Source organism: Genypterus blacodes, unplaced genomic scaffold (assembly GCF_046128005.1).
Source record: "Genypterus blacodes isolate CSIRO-AG114 ecotype Tasmania unplaced genomic scaffold, CSIRO-AGI_Gbla_v1 ptg000156l_1, whole genome shotgun sequence".
NCBI classification, from domain to species: domain Eukaryota; kingdom Metazoa; phylum Chordata; class Actinopteri; order Ophidiiformes; family Ophidiidae; genus Genypterus; species Genypterus blacodes.
The window spans coordinates 6,452,869-6,480,334 of record NW_027466957.1 but is presented as its reverse complement, the minus strand read 5'-3'; the positions used below and the strand labels follow the sequence as shown (position 1 = coordinate 6,480,334).

Genomic DNA, 27,466 nt, shown 5'->3' with positions numbered 1-27,466 from the left:
CCTATTTGTCTCCTGTGAATAAATAAGAAGATATCACCCCGCGTGTGCTATATCACACACACACTCACAACACATTTTGATTTAATCGATGGCATAACGAGTGTGGTAAGGGAGGAGGATATTGCCGTAAGAGGCTCAGTCTCCCTCATATCTCCTTTACTGCAAACTGTTACTGAGCAACTTTCCTCCTCGTACATTTTTGTCGCAGTGATGGCTATTTTTGCCCCCCTAAAACACATCTGCCACAAAAGCTCTCAGAGGAGCCTGCAATTACACAGAAGGAACCGTCTCATTAAATAAGTGTCTTAGAGTGCTGTAGCCTGCAGAACAATAGGCCTAACCGAACACACACACACACACACACACACACACACACACACACACACACACACACACACACACACACACACACACACACACACACACACACACACACACACACACACACACACACACACACACACACACACACACACACACACACACACACACACACACACACACACACACACACACACACACACACACACACACACACACACACACACCTCTCTCTACCAGTCAGTCGCAGCCATTTCGTTCTGACAGCAAACCTTCCGGGTCTCATCTTACCCAAGTCAGGCAGCCAGAGAGATATGCCACTGAAGCAGGATGTGCTGGAGGAAAATACTGGAGTGGGATAATGCCGAGGGAGGAAATGCTGGGGATTGATAGATTTCTGTGTAGGGGGTGGGGGTGCTGGTGGTTTATGATTAGGCAAACTCACACGTATGCTTCCTATCCATCACTCCATCAAAACCAGTAACCAAATGAACCAGAAGCACAGCAACGGTGCATGGCAGTTAAACACAAAATGCAACACCAGCGACGCAAAGAGACCACAAGTTGATGTCCTACTTAAGAATGATGTAACAGCTTACAGCAAAAAACCCATAAAGCTACAGAAAGACAGAAACAACTGCAAATGAGAATGTTAACAAAACCACACACAGAAGAAGTAAGAATACAAGCTGTAGGTCTGTTTGTGTTGTGATATTATTGAAGTAATGTGTAATTCAGTTCACAATTTGGACAATTTTCAGGTTTTCACGTTTACTTGGCTATATGATTACCACGTCCCTCTCTGCATGTTGGTGCATGGCCTCTGCAGCCATGCCTGTGATGCGTCATTGTCAGTAATAAGGCTTTGGGTCGGGCTAAAAATGGAACCCCGCATGAGCAATAAATATTGCGACATAACCGGTGCATGACCAAAGATAACGGAACAGCACAACGCCAGAAACCACATTATTAGGTCATTCTACGGTTGCAGCTCTAGACAGTTGAAATGTGGACCGCCAAACTGATACTGATCATTCCCAGCAAAATCAGGATCTATGATGTAAGGGGGTGATGTCAGTTTATTACATGTCACAGTGACAGCATATTAATTTGCAAAGCTGCCTGTTTTAGCAGCTTTAGCAGTTTAGCAATGCAGCAAGTCTCCCGTCCTCTGAGCATTTCAGTTGTGTGGCAACTCAAGGGCACGAGTCAGACAATCCACTTCATCCTCTTACAGCTGTTCAGAACCAACCTAACGGAGAGATGGAGCTTAGGACAAAGTTGATTTGGTTTGGGATGTGGCACATTCATGGGAACTGACTGAGCGATTCCTGCTTGAAAAGCTGTGCTAATCCTTAATTTCCCTGAGGGAATATCAGCGGGATGGAGCTGGAGCTGAAAGAGATTCTGGGGGGCTATAATTTAGTGTTGTACAAAGCTCGGGCCACAAAGACAGGAGGAACACACACTGAAGGCATGTTTAAAAGTCTGTCATTCACAAAATATACAGTCTGTTTTCCACTGTAGCCAAAATCTAAAGGGGCTGACATTTATGACACGACAAGCAAGGTCCTGTTATTAAGCACAACTCTCTAAAGTGAAATGATGTAAGCTAAAGAAGGTCAGTTGTTGCATTCTGTATTTGTCTAAGAATTTGTGTTGATGACGTGAACAATAATCTATTAATCTCAAATGTTTTACACTAAGAGTGTAGAGGAAAAAGCATGCATACATCATTCATGATTTGAGTTATTATTTTACTACTGGCTTCGAGAGAAAAAACCATAATAACACCCTTTAGACAACAGCAGGCTTTGAAAGTAAAGTTTTATAGAACAAATACTGTGGCACCTAGAGTCAGACAGTGACAAATTCAGTGGTGAGTTTGAGCAAACGGAAATGGAAATGCAAATGGAAAACCCAGGTGAGTGCAAGCCCGCTGTCAATTACATAGATTTGTTCTCCAGCCAATTAGCAGTGTGACCACGCAGGGATTAGAGCCCAGGGCACTGAGCCCAGCACTGACTGGCACACTGAGAAACAGAGCCTAATTATGCAGCAGATCAATATCCAGCATCTACTTTTTCTAGGTTGCACACACTCATCATTAATGTTCACAATATAGGTCAACAAGACCACCTATTGTTTTATTATTATTCTTGTATGCTACAAGGTGGGCAGCACTGAGAACGAAAATAAAGCCACAAATGTGAAGCAGCTATTTCAAAACACCAACCCGTCCAACTTTTTCTAAAATTATACCACAAGTGATTTTCTCAAAAGCATCGTCATTAACATTTATGGATCCTGGGTATCAGAATCAGAAGAGCTTTATTGCCAAGTAAGTTTTCACTTACAAGGAATTTAAGGAATATCTGTTGTGCTTTGCCAGAATTATTACACAAATCAAAAAGTCTAAAATACAATTGGCTGAAGCAAACATCCACAATTAAGCAATCAAAAATGAAACGGGCAGCCTTCATTTCTGTGTTTGAAGAAGCCGACACGCTTCAGGGAAATTAAAACAAAAAGTACAGAAATGAATATGTTCAGTTCCCCTTCCATTATAGTGTGTAGCTTTCACACAGCTTGATTGACTCTTCATGGCTCGTAAACATACCACAGCGAGCATTTCACAGAGCAACTGAGTTGCAGCAGGAGGTGTGAATAAACTGCAAAAGCCACAGACTCCGAGGAGTCTAATGGGCCCGAACAGAATCAAAATGATGGGCATGAAAAACACATGAAAAGGTGGGATGAATATGGAAGAAAAGAAGAATAGAGATAGGGCCAGGATCAGACGGTGTGAGAAAGGAGGGAGAGCATATTCAATCGCAGCCCGTCTGTGCAACAAGCTGGCTTTTCCCACACTGATTTCACAGCAGATGCCACTGCATAACCACACAGCATTCACTGACCACAAGCTGATGTTTAGTTTCAACTAAAATCTTGCTGGATGGATGGGAACTTATTTTCAGTCATGCTGACAAACTAGTCCTGGAAATATCTCAAAACGACTGACTCGTCTAGTTTTCATAGTTTCATTCAGAAACTTGAAAATAGCATAAAGTGCACTGAACCACAACACACATTTTTGTGACCCTAAACCTGTCTTTCTTTGAAATACATCCTTTATCAAAGCCGCACCTCATTCTTGGTGTGAACTGATATGAAGAGGTGAGCTGCAGTCCAACTTGTTGTTGGATAGGAGTTAGTCCAGAGGCTAATCCAGTCCAGAACATCTTGTTGTGTTTCCGCACAAATCTTGCAGGAATAGCACAGGGAAAAGGGTTTTGCTCATTTTCAAAAGATGCAGGGTAATTTGTAGCCTGTGTGAACATATTGAGGGCAGTCCCTTTACTGTGGCTCCAAGTACAACATGTTTGAAGTCTGGAGGTGGAGGAGAGGCTGGCGTGGGCCCAGCAGGTGGTCCAGTAGACTGCTGAGCGCAGCAGAGTGGGAGAGGAAGGAAGACGCCAGCCAGCAGGGCAGACAGACCAAAATGTCTGGATCAAGGTCTCCTGCAGCAGCAGCAGCACTACACATGAAGGCCGACACAGGTTGACAGTGTGAGGTTTGAGACTCCAGGCTTAATACTGGGTCTTTCTTGAAACGGTTCAAAATCAGACGTAAACTAAGGAGAACCAATCTAGCCAGACTTTATCTTTCCCCATTTGTTCTCTGTTATTGGAGGCCTGAGTGGGGTGAAACAGAGTTCACACAAACAAGCACACCCCAGGTTCATTAGAGTCGTCTGTCTGCTACTAGCCTCGTCATGAAAAGACACACATTTTCGCTTTATTCTAATAGAGGAACCATACGGGGTTGGAAACTATAAATACTGTATGTGATTTTGTGAGATTTGATCTGAGATCAACGCTGATCACGTCATTTGAGTCTACACAGTTACATTGTCCTCATTGTAATGCCAGATGCTTTCTTCGATCTAAAGTCAGTTTTTTAGAACCCAGAGAACGAAGAGATCGATTCCTCTTAAATGTGAAGTAGTAGACATTTTGAATGTGCTATTGAATAAAAGGTTCCCAATTCTGCTGCTTGATTTGTCTCTGTTCAAGCAACTTCAGGTTGCAGAGTGCACACTAGGGTACTGAATTAGTCAAACTAATGATTGTGCGTGTTGTGAAAAGGCAACGATTCCTCTCGAAACTATCAAGGAAACCCATGACCTACATGGATATAACTTATTTTTAGCCTCCCAGTGTTAGGTTAAAGTAAAGACGATCCAGCATGGAGAGGATACTACTGGATATCTTGTTCGTCAGTTTTTTGCTTTCCCCCCCACGCACATATGTGGAATTCATCACTGCAGGCGAGGGCCTTTCTGCCGGCTTTCTTGGACTACACAAACATGCGCCGTAAACATAATGTTCGGAGCGGAGCATCCCAATCTCAAATGCCCCTGGAATGCTAACACTGCGGTGCTATATTTCCCAGCTACCACCGCTCCCTCCTGGGTTGAACAGCTATAGTTTGTCAAACCAGTTCAGAGGTCAACCATTGATGGGTTGTGATCGCTGAGCCTGCTGTTTGCACTGCTATTAGTTCAGCTATTCTGTTAAACTGGTAGAAACTGCGTGCAGGGATAAAATGGCTTCAGACGGGAAGAAAGTTTGCATTAACAGACTACAAGCTACTACGAAACACTATAAGGGATTACAGAAGCGTTGTCTTAGGTAATAAATAGTGAATCTCAAATCCTAAAACCACAAAGTGTAAATGTGTGGAGACAAACATGAAATCTCATAAGGTAGACAACGTGGTCTGAGATGATAAAGCAGTGTTGCAGAGATTAGCAGCACAGTAGGCAAAGGGATGCTTTGTTTTCAAAGGACAGTATTAGTTAGCTCCTCCACATGCAGATATTTTCTTGGCCAACACCACGAGCACTTGACAGCGGCAGGCAGCGACGCAGCCTCATTTTCTCGAATGCCTGAAAGGGTTTGCTTGAGATGAGCCAGAAATTTGTGGAAGTAATGGAATAGATTCATCTGGAATTGTGCCCAAGCCTCTTAAAATGCTGCCGAAGTCGCACAAAATGCACAGAAACACAAGTAACTACACAAAATAACAACCAGAAATACTTTTAAGGAGGCCTATAATGTCTAAAGGTTTGGTTTGAAGCCTAAATCAGATGGCTACTCTAAATAGGTGGTCCTGCTCAATCTACGGGACAGCTTAATTTTCTTTACAAAATTCAAAAAGTAGAAAAAAGCCCCAGAAAGTTCTTTGGGGACTGATATGAATATGAAAAGCCATCATTCTACGCTTTGTCAGTGGGACAAAAGGCACGGCTGTGAATCTGGGAGGGGGGACAAGCCCTCGTCTGGCTAAGCTCTCACAGCGTCTGTCCAGAACTCAACGCATTCCTCTGTTCATTTCCCCTCAGTGGGCAGGCACTTTCCCCTCCCTGCCATGGACTTGTCTTACCTCCGGTCTAGCCACAGCAGCTGCCTGTGTTTGGACAACCTGGGCCAGGAAGTGCTAGAGAAGAGCTCTTCCTGCAGACCTCCGGGATCAAAACAGCCTAGGGGGGCCCCCCCACAAAAACTATGAGCCTATTAGACAGCGGACGTATGCCTTACAGTCCCCAAGCCTACGTTCAACTGTACCAAGATGGACAGTATTCATCCCAAATATTCTACTTCACTTCAAGACTCATTTCATTACAAACAATGTTGCACATACACATTGATATTACATTTTGTTTCTAACTTAAGTTAACCTAGCCTAGCCTACAGCGTCCGCTTCAGCTAGCAGTCTTGTACATTAACGTATGTATGTATGATGAATCATTAAATATTGCTTACCGTTCAAGTACATTGCAAAACTAATATGTCAGCTAGTTTCACTGAATTGTGCCATGGCTGCTCAGTGCCGGTTGCTAAGCTAGCAACCGAGTAAACCCTCAGTGACAGAGAGCTTATAGACCACAATAGACCGCAGTCATGATGTACTAATTTCATTTCTTGTGCTTAATAAAATGTATTCTATTATCCTAGAGACAGTAACTTTGTGATGTTACTCCTAATGTACCTGGAACATCCTTCATCTCTGCTCTAACTGTGTGCACGTGGTGGCACTCTGAAGATTACACAGTGACATGACAACAAGAGAAAGCCCTGCCCAGCTCATTTTGGTGTTAATGGAGCACTAAGGAACAAATGTTGGGGGCGGTGGTGTTAAACAGGCTAAGGTCAGTGTCTATCCCATGGCAACCGCTGGGATGCAGCCTCCCGGGAAAGAAGGCATTCCGCAGAGCAGAGCTGTACTCCTGCCTGGTTACAAAAACACCACAAGTCCTGACACGCACCCCATTCCGCAGCAAGAACGCCAAAAATCTACTGCAAACACACACACAGCACACCTTCGAAGAACAGTAATGTTGTTGATTGGCATAGATTAAGATTTCTGTTTAGCCTGAGTTTCAACCGACATCATGAAAAGAACTATTAAAATAAAACTATTACTGATTCAATGTCAAACGTCTAATTCTGGATCGAAGCATTAGGTACAATTAACAAGTATACTTAAATGACTGTTTAGGCTACAGATGAACGCCAACTTTAAAGATCTTGTATTACAGAAGTGAAAGTTAATGTGGTGGTAATAAAGTAGAACATGCTCCACTTTCCACAGTGCCACAGACCAGGAACAACACAGGCTCAAATGTGCTACAGAAAACAATCCTTCCTGAATTGAGTCCTGTGATTGGATGACACATCTGCACATTCCAACAATGTCCATGTCAGAGTCATGCTGGGGAGAAAACTAACCAAAGCCTGCTCCACTGTGGTAATTCACAGTGATGTCCTTAAACATATTGGCATTTTAATTATGCATGCTAAATCAAATCTCATACAAAACGGTGACAATCCAGGTTGTACCAAGGTTAGCAAAACTGCAACTTGTTCTATTCGAATATCCTGTCCAACAGGTTTTTCAGGTTTATATACAACTAGTTTATTAATGTCATAACGTCTGTTCAATACATCTACCAAACATTGATTGCCTTAGTCAGAATAATTAACAATGGCCCTTCAGTCCAGACACACACACAGATCTTTAACGGAGAGATAAAGCCAGCCTCGACTGCATGACATCTCTGAATTGGATTTCTGATTAGAAGGGTTTAATGTAATTACTTGGAGCACGCTGTGTAGTGTGCACTAAGCAACACGGTGATGCATCACCTAGAGATTCACATAACACCTTTCCCACAGAGGAGGATGACAGGCATTACACTCCCAGAGGAGCAGCATGATGTTATGATTGACACAGACATTCTACCTGTGTGTGTGTGATCAGCATTAGAATCAGTATTCAGTTAAGCCCAGTTAAGGCATATGACATGCAGCACTTTGTTGGGTTGGGTCCTAATTTTTCTCTTATCCGATTTCCCAGCTGTAGCTCATTCTCTTTTTCTAAGCAAAGAACTATTTTTAGCTTATGCCGCCATAAGGATTGACTCTTTAACAGTAGGCTATTCATTTCTGTCTTGGATGGCACTAATATGCCATAAATACATTGGATGGTTTAACTATAGGGACATAATTCAAATGCACCTCACAGATCCAGAGCAATAACTTCCAGTCCTGTTGCTAAACCTGTGCGCAAAAACCAGAAGCACAAATAAAAGGTCGCTGAGGCAAATATGACACTGGGAACTTATCAGATCATCAGCTCTGCCATGTTTCACCCTATTATTACATATGAGACAGCTGGCCGGAGTTACGGGGATGGTACTAGAGGATCGGGCCCAGACTAGCCGACTGCCTGTTGATAATGCAGTGAGAAATGAATGCAAACCTACATGCTTATCAAAACTCATCCTTCACTTGAAATGGGATTCGTGGAAATGAACAAAGTCTTTTCCAGTCTACCAGTATCTCCCACTTTAATGTGTGTTCTACAGGCAACATGTCACACTTGAGCTTGGATGACACAGGTATACTGACTGGAGTTTGTTTTCTTAACCCCAAATCAAAATGCTCAACTAAAGGAGAGGTGGAACCAAGACAACAGCACAGTGACAACATCTGTCCGAATGGAAAAACTTTAACAGGGTAGTGAAATCGTTCTAGCCTTACATGGGCCTTATTGGTGTGAAAAGACACATTAGACTCTCTATCTTTACAAAATACTTCCTCTTCTGGTCAGTGAGAAAAAAAAAGTCTACTTAAGTCACACGTCTTCTTTGAGCAGCTCCAGAAGTGACAGTAAGATTAAATAGATTTTCTAATATAACGATGCTGCTTAAAATGAGAATCTGTGTCTGACATCTAGCATTCAGCTGCAGCTTTGCACTGTGGGGCATCAGTGTAGCCCCATTTTCAGTGTGACAAAGACAGCTGTACCTGTTCTTCAACTATCCACGGGCTGTGTTTTCTTGTAGATCTCTCCATTTACGTTGCATAATTACCTCCCAGGCGGTTTGTCCACATAAAGTACAGCTGGCAGAGACACAGAGCTGGGCGCTAACAAAAGAATCATGCCATTGCTTGCAAAGGCTGCGTTTGGTAAAGGAAAATATTCTAATGGTTCAGCGGTAAACACATACATAACAACATAAGCATGTTTAAAAGAGACTTCATAGTATTGTGATCTATTATAGCAACCGATCAAAGAAAATGTGACAGGGACAACAAAGTGGTGGCCGGTCCGAGTCTGTCTCCCGTTCTGTTCAACCTACCTGAGCAGACTGGAGAGTGCGTGAGAGGAGGCACCGTGCCCGCCGCTGGTGCCGCTTCCACCAGTCCCAGACGACCCGCTGCCGATGCCACCGGACTGTCGCTTTCCGGATAAAAGCTTCTCCACGGCGGCCAGGTTCCCCGTGCGCGCCGCTTCCAGGAGCTCCTGTTCCTTCCCCATCGCGGATCCAGGGAAAGGGGAATAGGAGGAGGTAAGGGGGGGTTAGGAACTTCCTCTACGATTCCAATCTCTTCCCAAGTTATTCCCCCAGCCCTCGATATGTGGCAAGGAAACAATAGCTCCCTCCGCCGCTGGGTCCGTCCGTCCGTCCGTCCTGATCCAAGGTGCCGCTGGCGCTCAAAGGGGGAAAAGTTTGGTTCAGCAGCACGGCACCACCACCGACAAACTTCCTCTGTCCAGTCCCCAGAGCGCCGTCCGTCACTTCCTCCAAACAACCCGTTCTTTCTGCATCTCCAACCTAAAAGTCCTTCAGATAATGCAGCTCGTATCACCCCCGCCTTAGCTGCTTCAAGAAAGAGAAGGATAGGCATAAGCAAGATGGCGTCCAGCTCATGCTGTTTATAAACTGTCGATGCAGTGTTTAAATCATCAGCTCTACTGTGACGCCTAGTGTCCACACTACTTTCCAAATAAAAGTATATACTTAGTGGGAACTACTGGTCAATAATCGATATTTTAATAATCGATACAACTAAGCCATCATCAATCAACGATCTCTATATGACACTGCACAACTGATGTAAGCATTAATGGAATGACGCTAGCTACATTCCGCCAGCTAACATTTGTGAGCTGTGCCTTTCGTTGTGTAGACATATACAAAATAAATGTTTGCTATGATTAAAAAAATACAACATATACGTTTCATACAATATTAACACAACACATGTGCCTGATTTAATGCCATTTAATCGTATCAATAAAATTTATACAAAACAGGAAACGGAAATAGTAAATCGACGCGTACAATGCTTTGCTAGCGATTAGTCAAGAATACTCATACTCGGTCTAGTTCTTATATCTTCGTAGCGTATTTTTTAGGTAAATTGACAAATTCAACTATCGTGCTCCAAGCTTAGCGTCTATTTGTGTATGTAGGAATTCATATCACAATTTATACGCGTTTAAACTCGTTACTAAATTAGCTTTGCCATTTGCGAACACCAAACCGACTTCAACCATCTGACTAACACCGCGGATACTTGCAGAGTCGTTAACCTGTGATTGATCGGGTGTTAGCGGGATAATGGCAGACCCTGCACGGATCAAGCCTGTGGAAGTTACACCCGAGAGTTCGTCTTCAACTACCGAGCAGCTTGCGAAAAAGGAAGAGACTGCTGAACCGGTCACGGTAAAAGCCGAGGAGGCAACAGAGGAGTCCGGCCCGTCTCAGCCTCATCAGGAGGTTAAAACCGTGAGTGTAGCAGTCTGGCACCTTTTTCAAGTCTAGATGTCCTCCCGTTTCTTACTGCTCCCTTTTTGTTCAATATATTTTTCACAATATGAAAAAAAAAAAGAGATTACAAACTTGTATACCTATTATGTCAATCTGAACATCATTTGTTATTGTTTGGAATTGGTGGATGGCTGACTTTAAAACAATAGATATGATTTTCACTCAGCACAACAACTGTCAGCTGCAAATCACATTTAAAAAGGCTAATGCACTCTGTTTTATGTGACGTTTGTAAACATTTGACTGGCAAATTTGTCCATTATAATATATCTAAGAAGTTCTGTTTGTTTTTGTTTCTCCATCTTCACTTTGAAGGAACAACAAGTCAATGCTGGAGAAGACGAAGGAGAAGGAACCTCAGGCCAGCCCGCGGCCAAGAGACTGAAGCTGGAAGCGGAGAAGAAGAAGGAGAAACGTCAGAAGGTCGATGAGGATGAAATACAAAAGATGCAGTAAGATTTTGAAATACGATTAACATTTTAATGCAGCGTAGAGTGTGTGTTTACCTGTTAAATGCCGCCATCGTTCTGTTTTCAAGGGTTTTGGTGTCCTCCTTTTCTGAAGAGCAGCTCAATCGCTACGAGATGTACAGGCGCTCTGCATTTCCCAAGGCTGCCATTAAGAGGGTAAGATGTTTGATCAACACTGTGTATCAAAGTGTATCTACATTAGACTGATCTCCATTTTTTCCCTCTAATTTATAGCTGATCCAATCCATAACGGGTTCATCAGTGTCCCAGAATGTTGTGATTGCCATGTCTGGTATTTCCAAGGTTTTTGCTGGGGAAATTGTGGAGGAAGGTAAGTAGCTCAAAGACAAAATAACATAGCTGTACATGTTTAACAACTCGTTTGCCACACTTACTCTTTCTTCTAACTTTTCTTTGCTCTCCCAGCTTTAGATGTTTGTGAGAAGTGGGGTGATACACCACCGCTTCAGCCCAAACACATGAGGGAAGCAGTAAGAAGATTGAAGAGTCGAGATCAGATTCCCAACACCAAGCACAAAAACATCCTCTTTCACTGAATACACCTTTTTTCAGTGTATAGGGAACAGACTAACTTCCAACAGCGGTGCTACCAGGTGGGACAAGCTTGCCATAAAACTGTTATCTGTTCAGTGAACTTTCTCCATTAACTGAACAGAAATGAAGGCAGCTGGACTATAGATTCCACTGTCCAGACAAATTACTGAAAGGTAAATGCTTGATAAATCAAACCCAGTGTAAAATGAGTTGTAAATTGTAAATGTGTTTTATACCTCTGCAGGTTTGTTATTTTCAACTTTTTTTTAAGAAATTGTGATCCCTGTACTGTTTTTGTGTTGCTGATTCTAATACTTAAATTGACAAATGTGTATAGTACTCAGGTTTGAAGACGTTGGATTCTTATTTGTCAATAGTTTACCAGATCACAAGTGTGTTTATATCATGGTTTAATCACTTTGAAGTCAAACCAAACATTGTCTTTAGGAAGTTTCAAAGAAACATGCAATGAAAATTAAAGGCAATCCTGAGATGTGTTCAGCAATAATTTATTTCTTCACTGAAAATATTTCTCACATACATTTGGTTCACAGAACCAATTTTATTATTTCAATGAAGTGATGAAGACAATACAAAATTCATAGATCTAAACTACTGACAAATTACTGAATAGAGGCCCTTGACATTTGCATCACTAAGGAAGATTTCACAAACCTCCTCTGCAACCCTTTGCAGTGTTTACATTGAAACGAGTGCAAGTTTAAGTGAAAGTACCACACAAGTGCAAACAACTTGGAAGGCAAAACTATACATCAGTTTAGTTCATGCATCTGTTTTTCAATGGCAAGAATCTAACCATTGTGTAGACATCGAGAGAGAACAATACTGCTCAGCGTCATGTTGCTACCCAACCTGCTCTGGAGTGAAAAGGAAGTGTGACAGGTTATGAGCCGATGGATGTCACAGCACCGTTTTGTCAATAGAACGGACACCAAAAACTCGACAGAGGCTTGACTGAGGGCAGAGAGTGAGGAAGGAGAAACTACAGGTTTTACAGCTACATGTCATGTCTAGCATGGCACAAACGTTTTTGTACCTACGCATCTTTTTGTTCTAAGGCCATGCAAAACTTAAACATCAAAAGCTATCAAGAAGATTACAGTTATTTGATATTCAGGTGGAAGGGAAGTATCACCAATTCATTACACTGACAATGTGTTAAACGCATACATGCAGTGGAAGAGAACACTGAAATCCTGGCACATCTGTAAATAACTTTCCTTCATCTTCTACAGGTAAATTAAATACTCCAGGTGACTTTCTATTGCTTAAATATTTTTACAATCCAGCAGGCCAAATGTAAATCAATCATTCATCGCTTGCAAGGCACCCAAAGATTGACGAGGAAGAAACAAAACGCTGCCTACAGGGAGAACAATGGCAAGACAGAGCCACAAGGGGTCTCCCATGTACGCTGAGCCAATGATTACTACGCTATCAAAATTCACCTCTGGAGCTGTAACAACTTTCTTACAAGGTTATTGTACTACTGTCTGGTACACAGAATGTAACTGACAGAAGGAAGCATTTCAATTTCCTGTCATAAATAAAAATGGTACTGGAAACTGGCTCTACAGGTAAAGGTACTTTGTTCTAGTGAATTCTGTCATTGACATGCCACTGTGTGCACATAACACTATCCATACCACAGCACCTGAAATGAAAAATCTTTCTGTGCTTGATATGGCTTCAATATACTGTGTGGTAATTTACGTTTGATAAAAAAAATTAAATGAAAACTGTTATACCAATGTCCAAGATGATATTGACCACAATAAACTTGAGTGTGTACACAAGAAACAAAAGTAGCAGTGTGGGTGTTTCTTGGCAAGCTACAAGACAAGTTTAGAGTAGATCAAGTGTCATAATACTGGCAGCTGCTATATTTGCAAGCGGGTTAAGACCACAATTCTTCTCACGGTACAAAAGAATCAGTAGGTTTCACAACCGAAAGAAAAGTAACACTGGGGAATGATCTGACCCGTTTTTGGGGGAAAGAACACAGAACTTGATAAGATGGTTTAAGTTACCAGACTGGACAACGGGATCATCCTTCTTACTATGTAAGCAGCGCAGTTGTGCTGGGAAGAAAAGTGCATTTCTCTACACAACCATCAAAAGATATTCTCAATGTGTTTCCAATCTCTGATGAAAACAAAACAGCACCACCTCATACACTTTCCTTTAAATACTGTTAAATAAAAAAGAACCCACAGACAGTTTACAGTTAATGGATGTAAGTCTATTTTGCTTCATAAATGTCTTTTGGTAGACTTCATTCATTTCACACAGCATGTAGTGGGTTAATGTTTTGCAGGACCAGCTGGTGGACTAGCAGCTCTGGCAGTGTCAGTGCGAGAGAAAGTGAGGTTTTGGCATGGGCTTGAGAGTTCAAACACATCTAACACTAATGATTAACTGGAGAGACATAGCTTCATATTTCCCCTTGCATGCTGTGTGACTAACACTGAAACCACTGATTTGGATGAGGTCTAACCAGAACCATTTGTGTTAAGTACAGTAGTGAGGAATATCTACACTGTCAGATGACAGAAGTACCAGTAATGTATCAATGGGCTGGTTTCTCTTTCAATAATACGTCTAGGGAAATTGGATTTGTATTGTTTTCAATCTTGTCCGACGTCCATGACTCACAGAATCAGAGACTTTCTGGTTTCGGATATTCAACCTGATAGCTCCTGTCCCTATTCCTCAGCAGGAGCAGCAATGGGCTCAGAGGTCACAATGGCTCAGAGGGTGAATGAAGAGTCATACTTCCTGACCTCCAGAAGGAGGCGATCTCTGTCACTGAGGGCTTGGCTGAGTGCAGCCTGGGCATCAGAGAGCTGGGACTCCAGGGCTTCACCCTGTAACAAAATGGCTTTGTTGGTTACCACTAGAAATAATGCACACTTAGGATAGGTGGTCAGATAGCATGGTGCCTTAAACAGTGCTACAGCAAACTAAGATGACGCATATGCAGTATGATGTTGTGATATGCTTCCTTACCTTGTTCTGCTGTTGGAGAACAGAGCAGCAACTGTTTGGGTTGTCCAAACCCACCACAGGAACTCCAGTTGAGGCCCTGGGGTTTTTACCTTCAGCTGCATTTGAACAAGATTAGTTTCTGTTCATGTTTTAACCTGACAGCTGGATGATGAATGTCAAAAATGGTAACTGCTGTAGGAGATGCAAGAAACAAACTTTCTTTACCAACCTTTAAGTCTTAAGACGCCATCATCGCCGCGTTCTAGGTGTATCTGATCCACAATGACTGTGGCTGGGACAGGTTGAGGGGCAGTAGGGTAGATTCTAGGATTATCATCCTAAGAGGAAAACACATCAACATAGATTCAACAGAGTACCCATTTCTGGTTCCCTTCTCTAACCTAAACAAAGGTCGAAGTGTACATCATTTCAATTCATTAGATTTTGTTCACACCTTAAGAGTGACGGTGATGTTGTTGAAGTGTAACTTCATAGGCTGGCTGTCCACACTGAGTTCATCTTCAAGAAAGGGCCCAATAGTGGCCACAGTGGAGGCTAGCAGCTCTGCCTGGCAGCCTTGCACACTCACTTCCAAGAAGCCTAAAGATTCAGCCAGACCAGAGTAACGGCCTGCAGATGGACCCATTTCTGCTCGCATCAGCAAAGCTGGAGAGCCTCTGGCAGCCTGCCTGTCCTGCCTCTGGCCACTTGGAACTTCAGAAATAAAGGGACAAAACACTTCAGTAAACCAGTGGGGGATTTCGTAGTCCATGGGGTCTATACAGGGTTCTCATAGTGACAATATACATGATACAAACTTATATATTATAAGTAAACAGCAAAAGTATTTGCATTGATGAGCAGAAGCTTGAAATGAAATTCAAGAGAGTTTGAAATGTTGGGCCTTGGTGACAGTTATCCAGGTTACCTTGTATGAGACCAGCCAGCAGGTCGGATACCCTGATATTTCCCATCTGCACGGGGCTCAGACTCTGGGCTTCAAGGGCCACCACTTGGTCTTCTCCCTTTACTTCCATAATACAGGCGATTCCACTCAGGACCAGCAGCAACACTGAGGACTGTAAGCAAAAGCAAATTGTTATTCATGGTTAGACTTATTTCTTACATTAGCAAATAGATTCTCCACTGCCATGTTCCATCTGTTTGCAGTTAACGTTATTCCCCAAATAATACTGCACTATCTGTCTTATTGGATCCATCTTATTCATATCAGCACAGTTACCCACCATATCCTGAGTCATGTCCTCAGTGCTTTGGGATAAGGAACTGCTTAGGTCAGCTGAGGAGCCTCCCTCTGTCCCTGGGGCTGGACTCCCGTGGCTGCCAATAGGGACGGGAGTATTGTTGGGACGCATAGACTCAATGCCTGATTCTGGAAACACAAAACATTTATATGCCATATTCTATAAATCGGTGGGATTCCACTGGAAGCTGTACAGTATAGTATAGTGTTGTAAGCACCTGAGTCCATGAGGACAACAAAATTGTCGCTGGCATCACTATTCACAGACAAGTTTTCATCAGGCAGGCTGCCATCCAAGATAGCACTGTCAAAGGAATGCTGGGAAGGTGACTGCTTCATGGACTGGAGGCGTAGGCTGCCAGCCAGATTGGGGGGTGACTCGTCTGAACGCTGGACCTGTTCCCTATCATCACACAAACACGTAGACACACTGTTAAAGCATGTGTTGCACAGTATGGATTCCAGACAAATTAAGATCAGTATGCTGCCATCATCTCAGCAGGAGAGCTCTGAGACTTACTTTGCGTGTGGACTAAACAGTTTGCTCATCCCTGAGCCACGACTCAGCATGCTGAAGGCATCTTTTGTTATTGAAAATGCCCCTTTGGTCAGATCCAGAGAGGCACTGATGGCATCTTTGGTCACATCTTTAGTGATGGTTATAGCGCTGGACAGCTCCCCCTCCAGGCTGAAGTTAGAGAGTTCTCGTGATAGGTTGGGGGAATGTCCAGGTGAGAGGGGAGGTGAGAGGCCAGTGTTATTATCTTGTGTTATCCCCTCCTCCACAGCCTCACAGGCCTCCTCCACAGCCACATCTTGTTCATCCTGCTCATATACATTGACAGAGGAGATGCCGTTTCCTAACCCACTGCCCTCCAAGACTTCTGGCTCTAGAGGCTGATGGGTTGGGGAGATGTCAGAGTCTGTCATGCTTGGGCTGTCGGTCTCTGGTGTATGGGGCACTTCTTCCTCTGGCTCTGTGCACGCTGGTGGCAACAGGAGACCCAGTTCCACAGAGTCAACAAGAAGGGCGAGACACACTGTGGCAGTCTTTGTCTTCTGGTTATGAGCCTGCTTATTATCTCGTACATCCCGGCCCAACTCTTCTGCCAAACGGGCCATGGCATCCTTCATCCTGAGCAGGGCAACATACTGAAAGTGGTTGAGCCACATCTTCACTGGGGTGATCGTTTGGGCCAGGAAGTGGATAGAAGCCTGTGAAGCCTTGGCCCGATGAGCCTCTTCCTCTGAAGACTGCTGCTGGCTAGGACTGATGGGTGAAGATGACGAACCAGAATCAAAAGCAGAGGGTTGGCACACCCACACAGAAATGGCAAAAGGCTCAACAAAAGGCTGAGTTCTGCCTTTAGGGAATCGCCGAGCTCCACCAAAGCCCAGAGTGACACGGGACAGACTGAGACACCATACATCCTGGGACCGTGGCTGCTTTCTCTCCAAAGGCTGGGGCCCCATCTCTTGTGCGTGCTGCAGAAAGGCGGAGGGAATGGGGTGGAAGGCACTCTGATCTCTGGGGAAGGGACAGGGCGGCATTGGCTGGAAGAAAGGACAAGTTGAAAGACTGTGATAGGTACTGTTGAGGTCAGCTCTGGCACCATGTGGGCAATGACGAGTGTTGCTGAGAACCATCTGGGGTATGGTAACACTAAGGGACTGAGGACGCTCCGGATGATCCAAGATGGAAGAATCCAAGGGAATTATCAGCTAGGAAAACAAAGAGAAACAAGCAAACTGATTAAATACCAACAATTTACTTCAACTAACAAACAACTACGATTCTGCTCACATACTGGTGTATAATAAGATTGGCTACACAAATAATCCCCAATTTAATAAAGTTAAATATGTTTCTATATATTTATTCAAAAAGAGATCAATGTCCTTGGGTTTTTTACCTTGAGCTGAGCTGCATCCATGCGGAAGTCCACATGCTCCTCAGCCTTGCTGCTGTCCTGCAAATGGTAGAAAGCTTTGACCTGGTCCAGCGTGTGCAGCAAACCCCTGCAAAATATATTGATCCACAGCACACTGTCTGGGTCCACACACAGCTGCAGGCCGTTCAGCTGTGCATACAAGTTTGAGGTTGGCACTGGGAGGAAAGAAAGTTGCAATAGTACCATGTTGAAATAAGTCTTTCCAAACTATTGCAATTCTCAACTGGTCAGGTTTGGAAGGTTACAGTGACACTTTAGGTGGATATGGCTTCTTCAGATGTCTATTTGAGGAATCAGCAAGATTGAATGTAATGATTACAGTTAAATAATCAAATATAATGTTGGTTCAGAGCATACCTGATAAAGTGGGGTTATCTGGAAAGTAGTACTCAGTGAACTGCAGATGAATTGCTGGTACATTGTCTGGCAAACGCAGTGCTTTCCGATTACAGGAAAACAAAGATTGGGTCTTCTTGTTTTGGCGTTCCCTTGTAGAAACCTGATTATTGAGATAAAGAGATAGTTAATGACAACAATTCAATAGACAATTTGATCTTTTATATGCAAAAATGTGTACACGAATCGTCCATGCATTCACGTGGAAGATACAAAACTAAAACCATCTAAGTCTGACTATAAATGACTTCCATGTAATTCAAAGAATCTCCACAGATCTTCTCTTTCTCTTCAAAATGGGGAACTGCAACCATTTTCAATTCAAAATAATCTCGAAAATTTCACAAGCCTTTCATGATGAGGCGTGAAGAATAGAAAGTGAAAACACAGAGAAAGGCACAGTGACATTTTAAATGGCAGGGGTTTTCTTTATCGCAAACCAAAGGCACTGGAGCATTCATAGAAAAATGTTATTGTTACTGAGGTATTTCAGTCACAGCAGGAGTACAAAGTCAAGAAATATTACTCTTCAACAGAGCAAAGCTCTAGTTTTCACCACAGCAGCACTATGTATCCTCGGGTTCCAGTAGGACTATTGTGTTGCAAACACTTACACAATGACACATCACTCTTATCAGACATCTCAGATGGCCGATGAGAAAGAGGCTTTTGTTTTCTCAGCAAGGCGAGCGAGCAGACGCATACAGAGATGCAAATTGATGGCATGCCACTCCCTCTGCCTTAGCACATTGCTGCACATGACGGATAAGACTGACACTTCAGGATCTGGATTAACAGATAAGTCAAATGTGGTCATATTGACAACTTGCCTGGTGAATGTCCAGGTCATCGACCCTCACAACCACACAGCTGGAGCGTAGCCTCTTCAGCGGTGTTCCTAAAGAACCTGTGACAAAATTCTTGTTAGTTGAGCTATCTTTGTCAATATGACTCTATTTGATGCCATCTAAAGGACATGCATGCATAATATGAGAAACACCAGGATACTGCAAAAATGTTTCTTTGTCAGATTATAACATTATGAGAATTTGGGTTTTTCTTAATGTAACAATGTTTTTTAGTTATTGAGCCATAAGTTAATCATGTAACGGACACAACTTTGATTTTCATTTCATGTCTCGTCTCATTGAAGAATTGTTGACATGTGACTTAGCGTATCTCCAGTGTTTAACATCTCTCTCAAGGACAAGACAGGGATGAATGAATATGTATTTACGCCACTGTATCTATATTTAGTCACGACAAACACAGTTTCCACAACCAAACAAATCTTTTTTCATGCCGCGTCACACCTTCAGCTGTCTTTGCGGGGGAGTCCTTGCTTTGGTGGGTCATGTCGGCATGTGGCCCAGGAAACCCAGAGGCCCCCGCTCTCCTCTGGTATTCCTGCAGCAGTTTCCCAGCCCACTGAGCCTGCACCTCCATGGCTCCATTATGTCGCTCCCAGTGTCGACATCCATCAGCTGCATTAGAGTATGAGAGAGAAGTTAATATGTCTTTCTCACTCTTGGTTGAAGAGTAAAGGAGCCTGGGTTTTTAACACAATGGGCATGCCGGCACAACATCCGTTTCCAACATGTTCATTTTCTTCTATATTGACTCTGCAACGTTAGATTTGTATATATTGTTAAATTACATTATTTGATTCTATTTGACATTTTCATACATTGAGGCATCTTGTTATTCTAAAGCAGTGCTTCACTTCTTTTTGTTGTTACGATTGAATTTCATTTTAAACACATCCTTTAATGGGTACTTTCTAGAAGGACCATTGACAGTGAATAGCTGTGGTTTCATCTTATCTTGATAAACCTGATAAAGTTTGTGTTGTTTTGGTTGGAAAGTCCCCCAAAGGTCCTAAAAATATTAAATTTTAACAGTGATGAGCCCCTCATTTGTTCTCCTGAAAGCTCTATGCGTTTTTAAAGCCCATCATTCTGAGGTCGACCGTGGCTACTTCAAATTTCATGTCTGATATTTTCATTGACATTCACCGTGAAATCTGAAACCTTATATAGACCGCTGTGTCATTCTACACTATGTCCACTTATATAAAATTGGATCAAAGGTTGTTAACTGGGTGTGACTTACATGGCCCGTCACAGCAAAGTGTATATGAGGTTTTCCTGTATTTCAACTCAGATTTTTAAAACACTTGTAGGATGTCTTTGTTTACTATTCTGAGATTTGGACATTTATGGCAAGAGATACATTTATTTCATTCTGAATTAACTCATTAACATCTGGTAAGAATGACATCACGCTCACCAGGTCTGTGGGTGGGGTAGTAGTCGAAGCCCAGTTTCCTAAAGGTCAGCTGCATGGCACCCTGCACGCCTGGTGGGGGAGGCTCATCTATAACGTGTCACATGGTAGGTGTTAAAAAGTAGCGAAAAAGTAAAAACAGAATAAAAACACAAAAGGTTAGAGATCTACATGGTGCAGAATGTTGTTGGCAGTTGACCAACTCACCTGTATCCGTGGAAGAACTGTCATTGCATATGTGTAAGTCCAGGCGAGATATGAAGGTGTGATAAGACGACTCCTTCACATCAAAGAAATCAAAGTATTGACTCAGATTACTTGGGGTGCCAGTAGGAGCAGGTGGGCTCTCTGTCCAAATGGTGTGGAGGCCGGGGGATGGAGGAGCAGTCTAAGATAGAGAGGATGTTGGATACCAACAATATTATGAATGAGTTCAGTTACATTGATAGCGAAATACAATTACGCATCAACAAGTAGGGAGGAGGCAGAACCTGCAGGGATTGCGCAGCCATGCTCTTCCTTTGCTGGGCAGACTTCTCCATGGCCTCACTCAGAGATTTAGCATAATGGATGATGGCTTTGAGCTGAGAGTCCGTCAGCACCCATAACAGGTCATCCAGAATGAAAAGCAGCTTGGACGCCAAGACATTACAGTCTTTGATCTAGAGAGATTCATGTCGGATGGAATAGATGATCAGTACATCATAAGGCTCATATTATTCTGAAATAATAATTTCAAATAGTAATTTAGTGACGTTTACATCTGACATCATTGTTGTAAATGTTAGTTAAGATGATATCACTGTGTAACTTTCTTCTTTATTGGATCACATCATTGGTGTAATTCGATGGCATCACCTGGTTAGTTTAATTGCTTCATCATTGTTTATTTAGTATGTTTGAAACCGTGAGACAAAGTGCCGTTGAAATTTGAAGCAAGCGTTTCTTTGACCGCACATTAGAAAGTAGAGTTGAACATACACAGGACTTTGTAATGTCATGTTTTCTGAATAAACAATACCAAGTGAAGTCCTTAGACCTTATCCAAGAAGAAACATAAGTAACACACAGTAACACAGCGATGATGTGCCACTACAATTCATTTAAAGGTTTGTAACAAAGAATTCGTTCATAAATATGTCGTCTTACAGCAATAATAATTCGGATAGTCTTCAAGTAAATGGTCTTACCCTCCGTTTAAGAGCGATACGAATGCGTCCCTGGTTGGTGATGAGTCGTAACGGGGTGCTACCAAGGTCCTGGTCATCACTTTCAATGGCATCAGCCTCGATTCGTAGACTCTGCCAGTTAATTTCCTTGAATGTCAACACCTGAATGACAAAGATACCATCAGCTACCCATGATCACACACAGAAAAACACCATATTCTAGCATTTCATGGAATAATTGCGGCTGTAGAGGGCAATGCTTTTTCTTCCTGACGCAGAAAACACAAATGGAAGGTCATCGCACAGGCAACAGATGGATTTTCCCTTTAAGTGGATTACCGGAATGCATTTAGAAAGGTTATTTATCTTAATATGGATCCATGTCGCTGTGGCTGGTATAGACCAAAACAACTGGCCTGATTAAATGATTTACTGCAGCCCTAATGAGCACATACTCTTTCTGTGGTAGAACATTGTATTCTGCCAGGGTGAGGAACGAGTGTGGTACACAATACCTCTCCTCTCTTCGGGTCCGTGATGCGGGTGTAGCGGAGGTCACTGCGCTGCCATTTGGGGTTGAGGCTGTTTCCTTGCAGCTGCCAGAGCTCGAAGGAGGCGTGGAAGGCACGGGCCTGCACCTTGATGGTGATGGAGTTGATAATCACAGACATGCCCTCCACCACTTTCTCAGCGAAGCCATACTCGCTGTCAATACACAATGTTGACAGATGAGCAAAGGCAATGTTGGCCATGTGTAGGACATACACAACATGCTTTTGGCAAAACTGTGATGACATAACGTGTCAGGTTTGTTCAGGTTTACCTCTGGCCTGCAGTAATAGCTATGGGGGAGGGGCCGTTGGGTGGGCGCGGCTCTTCGCATGTCCTCATCTCTACCTCTACCTTGTCCAAGAACTGCAGAAAGGACACGTGATGTTCAGTGTAGAATTCGGATTCAGATAGGATTCAGAAAGTTTATACATTCGATCACACATACAGGAAAAGCCTAATATTTGCCAGCGACAATGGGGTAGAAAATAGAAAGTAACCCCTTACAGCTTGAGTTAAGGAGCAGTGCAAGAGCTCTGGTGAAAGACAAGCATAACTGTATTCTTACCAAGCAGATGGGGCTTGTTTTCAACTTTGTCCATTGTATCTGAAAAGGTGGGAGGACAACACAGTCAATCACACACAGCATGCTGCACTGTTTAGACAATATTTTTATTTTTTTTATTGAAGCATATTGAACATTTTACATGACAGTGCGCATAAAGTTATAGGACATTTGGATCATTTTCACACAGAAAGAGGGGGAAAAGGAGAGAGATAGAGTGAAAGAAAGAAGGTTGTATTATTATTATTATCGTTGTTGTTTAAATTTTGTTGTTTAAAATGGGCAATATGAGGTACAAGTAGATTGAAATTGAAACAGCAATAAGCCACGTCTGCTGGAGGTTGTGAGAACATGGCACAGTAGTGTGGACGCAGAGTCCAGGAGGGCATCAGTGATGGGTTGCGATGACCTCATAGGGTAAATACAGTTTTTACAAATGATGTCATGGAGCAACTTAGGCTACTACAAATCGCATCATATGCTGTGGTGAAGAGAAGAGGAGAGAAAAACTAAAAACAAAAACAAAGAGAGGAACTATACTGTTTAGACACTATTTCTAAAGCATGCAGTGTTTACAAACCAATTTATAAAAAGCCAAAGTTCAAGAGTCAGTTTACTCAGAAGTATTGTTACAATTGCGATTCCATTTGTGTGCATCGTATTGGCCTGAAGGCACAATCCCAAACAGCAGGACACTCAAAACTGCTCCAAATAAAACAAAGTAGCTCTCCTCTGGGTGATTGAGCATTTATTTGTATAGCCTGATATCACATGCATTGTGCTTTCAAATATATTCAATATTTCAATATTAAAACAAAAAAAAGAGACTCATGGTTTGAGAAAAAACAAAAGAAAAAGCCGTAATGGAAAATGAGGCCGTATATAAATAGGGTAAGAGAAATCCAAGCAAGCAAGTAAATGATAGTAAACTACATTAAAGCCAAAATTATATCTAGAAGTGACGCAAAAGAGTAAAGGTTATTTGCCAAGTTGTCTACGGCTTATTTGATTAAAATATTACTGGGCCCTCGAGGCCTAAATGCTTTAACTTAGATATGGAAACATATCATAACAACCAATGGACCATCTCTGAAGAGTTATGTTGCTGAGACGAACAGACTGATGTTAGGGCGTAATGTTCTAGAATAGAGTAAAGACACATTGCTTGAAACCTCATGCATAGCACCCAGGCAAGCACCTGAAAGATGCTGACATGAAGTTTCTGATAGCCAGTAGCTCTGTCCTGAATATACTGATACACACACTGCTTCATAGATCTCCGTAAGACTTCCACCCAGAGCTCAAAGCACTAGTCAGGAGCAATTAAATGTAAGCATGGTCACATGCAGCTCTGAGGTCAACAACCACTAAAAGTGATACATGTGAAGCATAATCTGCAACAAGTGGAGCATTGCTCACTTTTAGGGGTGAGCTGTCAGAGCTGTGCTGAGCAAAGACATTACCAAAGATTGTTTTTATTTACAAAACTTCTCGGTAACATTTTCCTCCATGAGTTCTGTTTGGCATTGAGAGCAGTTGGACTTTGGGATAAAACTAAATGAATGCAGAACAAGGGGATAGAAAAGTGACATGTTTACTTGTCAATAGTTAATGACTGTGAACGGACTGTAAATGTAAAGGACATGTAGAAAGAAAAAATGTTCATGATAGAAAGCAGTGAACACAGTAACAGTGAGTATATTCCCTCCTCTCAGCAATAATACTGTGTTTCAACATTTTTATTTTAAACAAGCTTTCCTTACCATGCAGTATTCACAAGACAACCTAGGAAACTAACAAACCAAGCAAGCACACATCTCTTCTGTATATGCACCTGACAGGATCTCTCAGCCACTCTAGCCTCCGGCCTTCTGTGTCCCTCTCTGTTATCAGCAGCCAGCGCTAATCTTTGTCAGTAGCATCTAAGGTCAGCATTACTCTCTGTGGTTGCCGCTGCTGATCATTCACTCCATAACTCTACCACCACCAGAATGACATGAATGAAGAATTTCTTGACCTTTTCCTTCCCAGCTTTGATTTTCATTGTTATTTTAAACAGGCAAGTCAGCTCAGATTTACAGTGCAAACCAGTTTGTCTGGTCAGTGACATACCCTGATGGCGGCTTTGTTGCAGTAGACCCGAGTGACAGCCAACCAGGTCGGCAGGTCGAGCATGTTCTGCAGAACCTCTTCATCGAGCTCAAGGTTGGATAGCTGACCCTCCCCCTTTAAAGTACTCAGATTGATCTTGTCTGGGGACAGATTCTTGGTGAACCTGTGGAAATAGAATACAGATGATAAACCTTGACTGAGAGATGAAAAATCGGACATCAGAGAAAGTGCAGGAGACAGATTTGGTCCAAGGAATTCTTAAAATGCTGCTTGATGCGTCACCAAAAGAAACTAGCGGCTGCCTTGTTAGATTGACACAGCTGGGCCAACCTCTCTACAGTGATCATAGAGAGCTCCACCAGCCATGAACAAACTACAACCACATAAAGAGCAGGCAGCAGAAATCACAGCAAATCAATTTGCTACTCTAAGTATCCTATTGCAACATCCTATTTAACTTTTCCACACACACCGCACATGACTGAATAGTGCTCTCACAAATCCTTTCAAAAGATATGTCAGAACAGTGTCAGCAGCCAAAGTGTGGATTGAGGGCTACAGGGACACATAGTGTCTGCTAATGATATAAATTAAAGTAATGAGATGACACGTAAATGTCGTCAAATTGTTAAAAAGGTTAATGTTGTTAGGGAAACTGTGATGTGCCTGATTAAAGCTTGACGCAGTGAATAACGGCTTAACAACTCTACTCACACTTAATGCAGAAAGCTGGGAGAATTTTGTAATTTTATTCCCATTCTGTTTCATTAATGACTGGATCATAATGTAATCACCACAGTGCATATGATGGGTTGGAGGTGCAGACGTGGCGCTCCATTTTATGTTTGCAATTATGTCATGCAAATTTTAGACACCACTTAAAAAAGAAGTTTGACCAATAATTGCTCATTATGCCACACTAACTGGCTGGGGTTAGTCTGTAGAACTGCCTGGTGCACGAGAACATACGGTGATTTGGGGACTATACATAATGACCTACATAAGACTTGCTGTTATTCTCAGGACTTGCAGTATAGAATCCCTTTTTAAGATTAGTGTGGTTTAAAAAGAACAGAAATTCCAGACCTTGTCAAAAGCAAGAAAGAAGTCATTGTACAAACCCAAGTATGGGTGTGCTGTCTTGTTTTCCTATTTAACGGCACTAAAATACTTAAAAAGTGAGAGTTTGAAATGACTGTGGCACCTTGTCTTGCTTCGTTAAAGAAAGGGTTCTTCCCCGAATCATGTCAAACCTTCCCACCGAGTTAAATCAAACAAACACACACACACACACAGATACAAACGAACCCCCTTTGCTCGGGGGAAAAATATGCTTCGGTAAACATTGAGTCTACTTTGGGGACTAGGCCCATATTTCAAAATACGATAAAGCCCAAGCTAGCATTTTTAATCTTTTGACATATTGAGTGTTTGATGGGAAATCCCAAAAGAATTGACCTTGCTATGTAATAGCAAAACCTCAGCTGGCGACATGCACAACACTCAACCATTCATCTATCTAACATCAATAACTTTATAATAAACAACAGCGCGTGTACATCCACTGTGAAGCACTGGCATCGCGCTGTCATTCAGGTTGATGGGGTTTGATGCATTCAGGGTACCCGTGCAGTTAGCATCAGGCTAGCTGACAACATTGATGTGGATGTCAAGTTAGCAAAACCTCGTATCAAATACTGTCCAACTGGCGCGTGCTGTACTGTTAACAATAAACCCAAATTATCCTGTGCTAGCAGGCTAACACATAGATTCAACCAAAGACTTACCTTGATAAATGTTTCAGAATTTGCTTCTTAATAATTCCAGCCATTTCTGCTCTTTTTCGTGTGGAACACTGTCAGCGGCGTTTCTTCTTAAATACACTAATACTAGCCGGCGAGTGTATCAGCGCAGTTCACCGCTGCTTGCATCTTGATAGCCGCTGCTTGCACAGAGACCCTGTGCGCTGCTAAATTGCTAAACGTCAGCCGCCGAGCTGCTTGCACCGCCGGGCAACCAGTGGACACACATACATACACATACATACACATACATACACACACACACGCACGCACACACGCAGAGGCTACAGTAACGGCACATGGGCGCCACCTGCTGGATATGCGGTGGAGGCGGTGGGGAGGCGGTGGGAAACTCCGGCACTAAAAATAGATCTATGAAGCCGGTGATTGGTCGCGTGAAACATCCGCTTTGTGTAAATCTAATGTAACGTCAATGAATTACCACATCAATTAAAAAGGATGATAAGATGTCGCACGTTTTCATCAGAATAATATATTTATATGTTTTAATTATTTTCCCTTCAAAAGTCTCAAATGTGAAGATGTTGTCCTCAGGCTCCTTTTTTGAACACAAGAAATGCAAACACTACTTCCGACTTAACCAGGTGTCAACAAGCAACATCTGCTGGTTATTTCCGTCCGGACAGTCCCATTTTGTATATAATACACTTCAAAATGAAAATAACTTAAAAAACACCCCCCACTAACTTCCAGAAACAAAGTATTTAAAAACACATTTTTTTAAACAGAAAAACGAAAAAAAGAACCCTTCTCATTCCATTTGTTTTAAACTTGCTAATAATTAGAGCAGTGCAGTTGGCTAAATTATT

The 27,466-nt window shown here is 42.5% G+C and overlaps 3 protein-coding genes across 8 annotated transcripts in view; 1 reads left to right on the top strand and 2 right to left on the bottom strand.

The window, feature by feature from the left end:
- anks1aa (ankyrin repeat and sterile alpha motif domain containing 1Aa) overlaps nucleotides 1–9,550 on the bottom strand; it is a 53,097-nt gene extending 43,547 nt beyond the window's left edge. For 3 of the 6 annotated variants that reach the window (XM_076166112.1, XM_076166109.1, XM_076166111.1), the window contains exon 1: nucleotides 9,032–9,550. In XM_076166112.1, coding sequence (XP_076022227.1) covers nucleotides 9,032–9,210 — 179 coding nt within the window. In that variant the 5' untranslated portion in view covers nucleotides 9,211–9,550. The remainder of the gene's footprint in view (nucleotides 1–9,031) is intronic. The other 3 variants (XM_076166113.1, XM_076166114.1, XM_076166115.1) reach the window with 1 other exon arrangement.
- Nucleotides 9,551–10,000: 450 nt separating this feature from the next.
- On the top strand, nucleotides 10,001–12,029 carry taf11 (TAF11 RNA polymerase II, TATA box binding protein (TBP)-associated factor). Its single transcript, XM_076166540.1, has 5 exons — nucleotides 10,001–10,465; nucleotides 10,823–10,959; nucleotides 11,046–11,133; nucleotides 11,212–11,308; nucleotides 11,404–12,029. Exons 1-5 carry the CDS (start codon nucleotides 10,298–10,300, stop codon nucleotides 11,532–11,534), a joined length of 621 nt encoding a protein of 206 aa, XP_076022655.1. The 5' UTR covers nucleotides 10,001–10,297; the 3' UTR covers nucleotides 11,535–12,029.
- Nucleotides 12,030–13,552: 1,523 nt separating this feature from the next.
- Nucleotides 13,553–26,881, bottom strand: bltp3a (bridge-like lipid transfer protein family member 3A). The gene is made up of 21 exons (XM_076166539.1): nucleotides 26,622–26,881; nucleotides 24,835–24,997; nucleotides 22,726–22,764; nucleotides 22,432–22,523; nucleotides 22,124–22,313; nucleotides 21,630–21,770; nucleotides 20,931–21,101; nucleotides 20,647–20,827; nucleotides 20,443–20,529; nucleotides 19,467–19,637; nucleotides 18,984–19,060; nucleotides 18,115–18,256; nucleotides 17,719–17,912; nucleotides 16,326–17,527; nucleotides 16,024–16,208; nucleotides 15,789–15,934; nucleotides 15,470–15,620; nucleotides 14,996–15,255; nucleotides 14,771–14,879; nucleotides 14,563–14,657; nucleotides 13,553–14,420 (listed from the first exon to the last, which is right to left on the bottom strand). The coding sequence occupies exons 1-21, from the start codon at nucleotides 26,663–26,665 to the stop codon at nucleotides 14,304–14,306; spliced, it is 3,957 nt and encodes a 1,318-aa protein (XP_076022654.1). The 5' UTR covers nucleotides 26,666–26,881; the 3' UTR covers nucleotides 13,553–14,303.
- Between the last annotated feature and the right edge of the window lie 585 nt (nucleotides 26,882–27,466).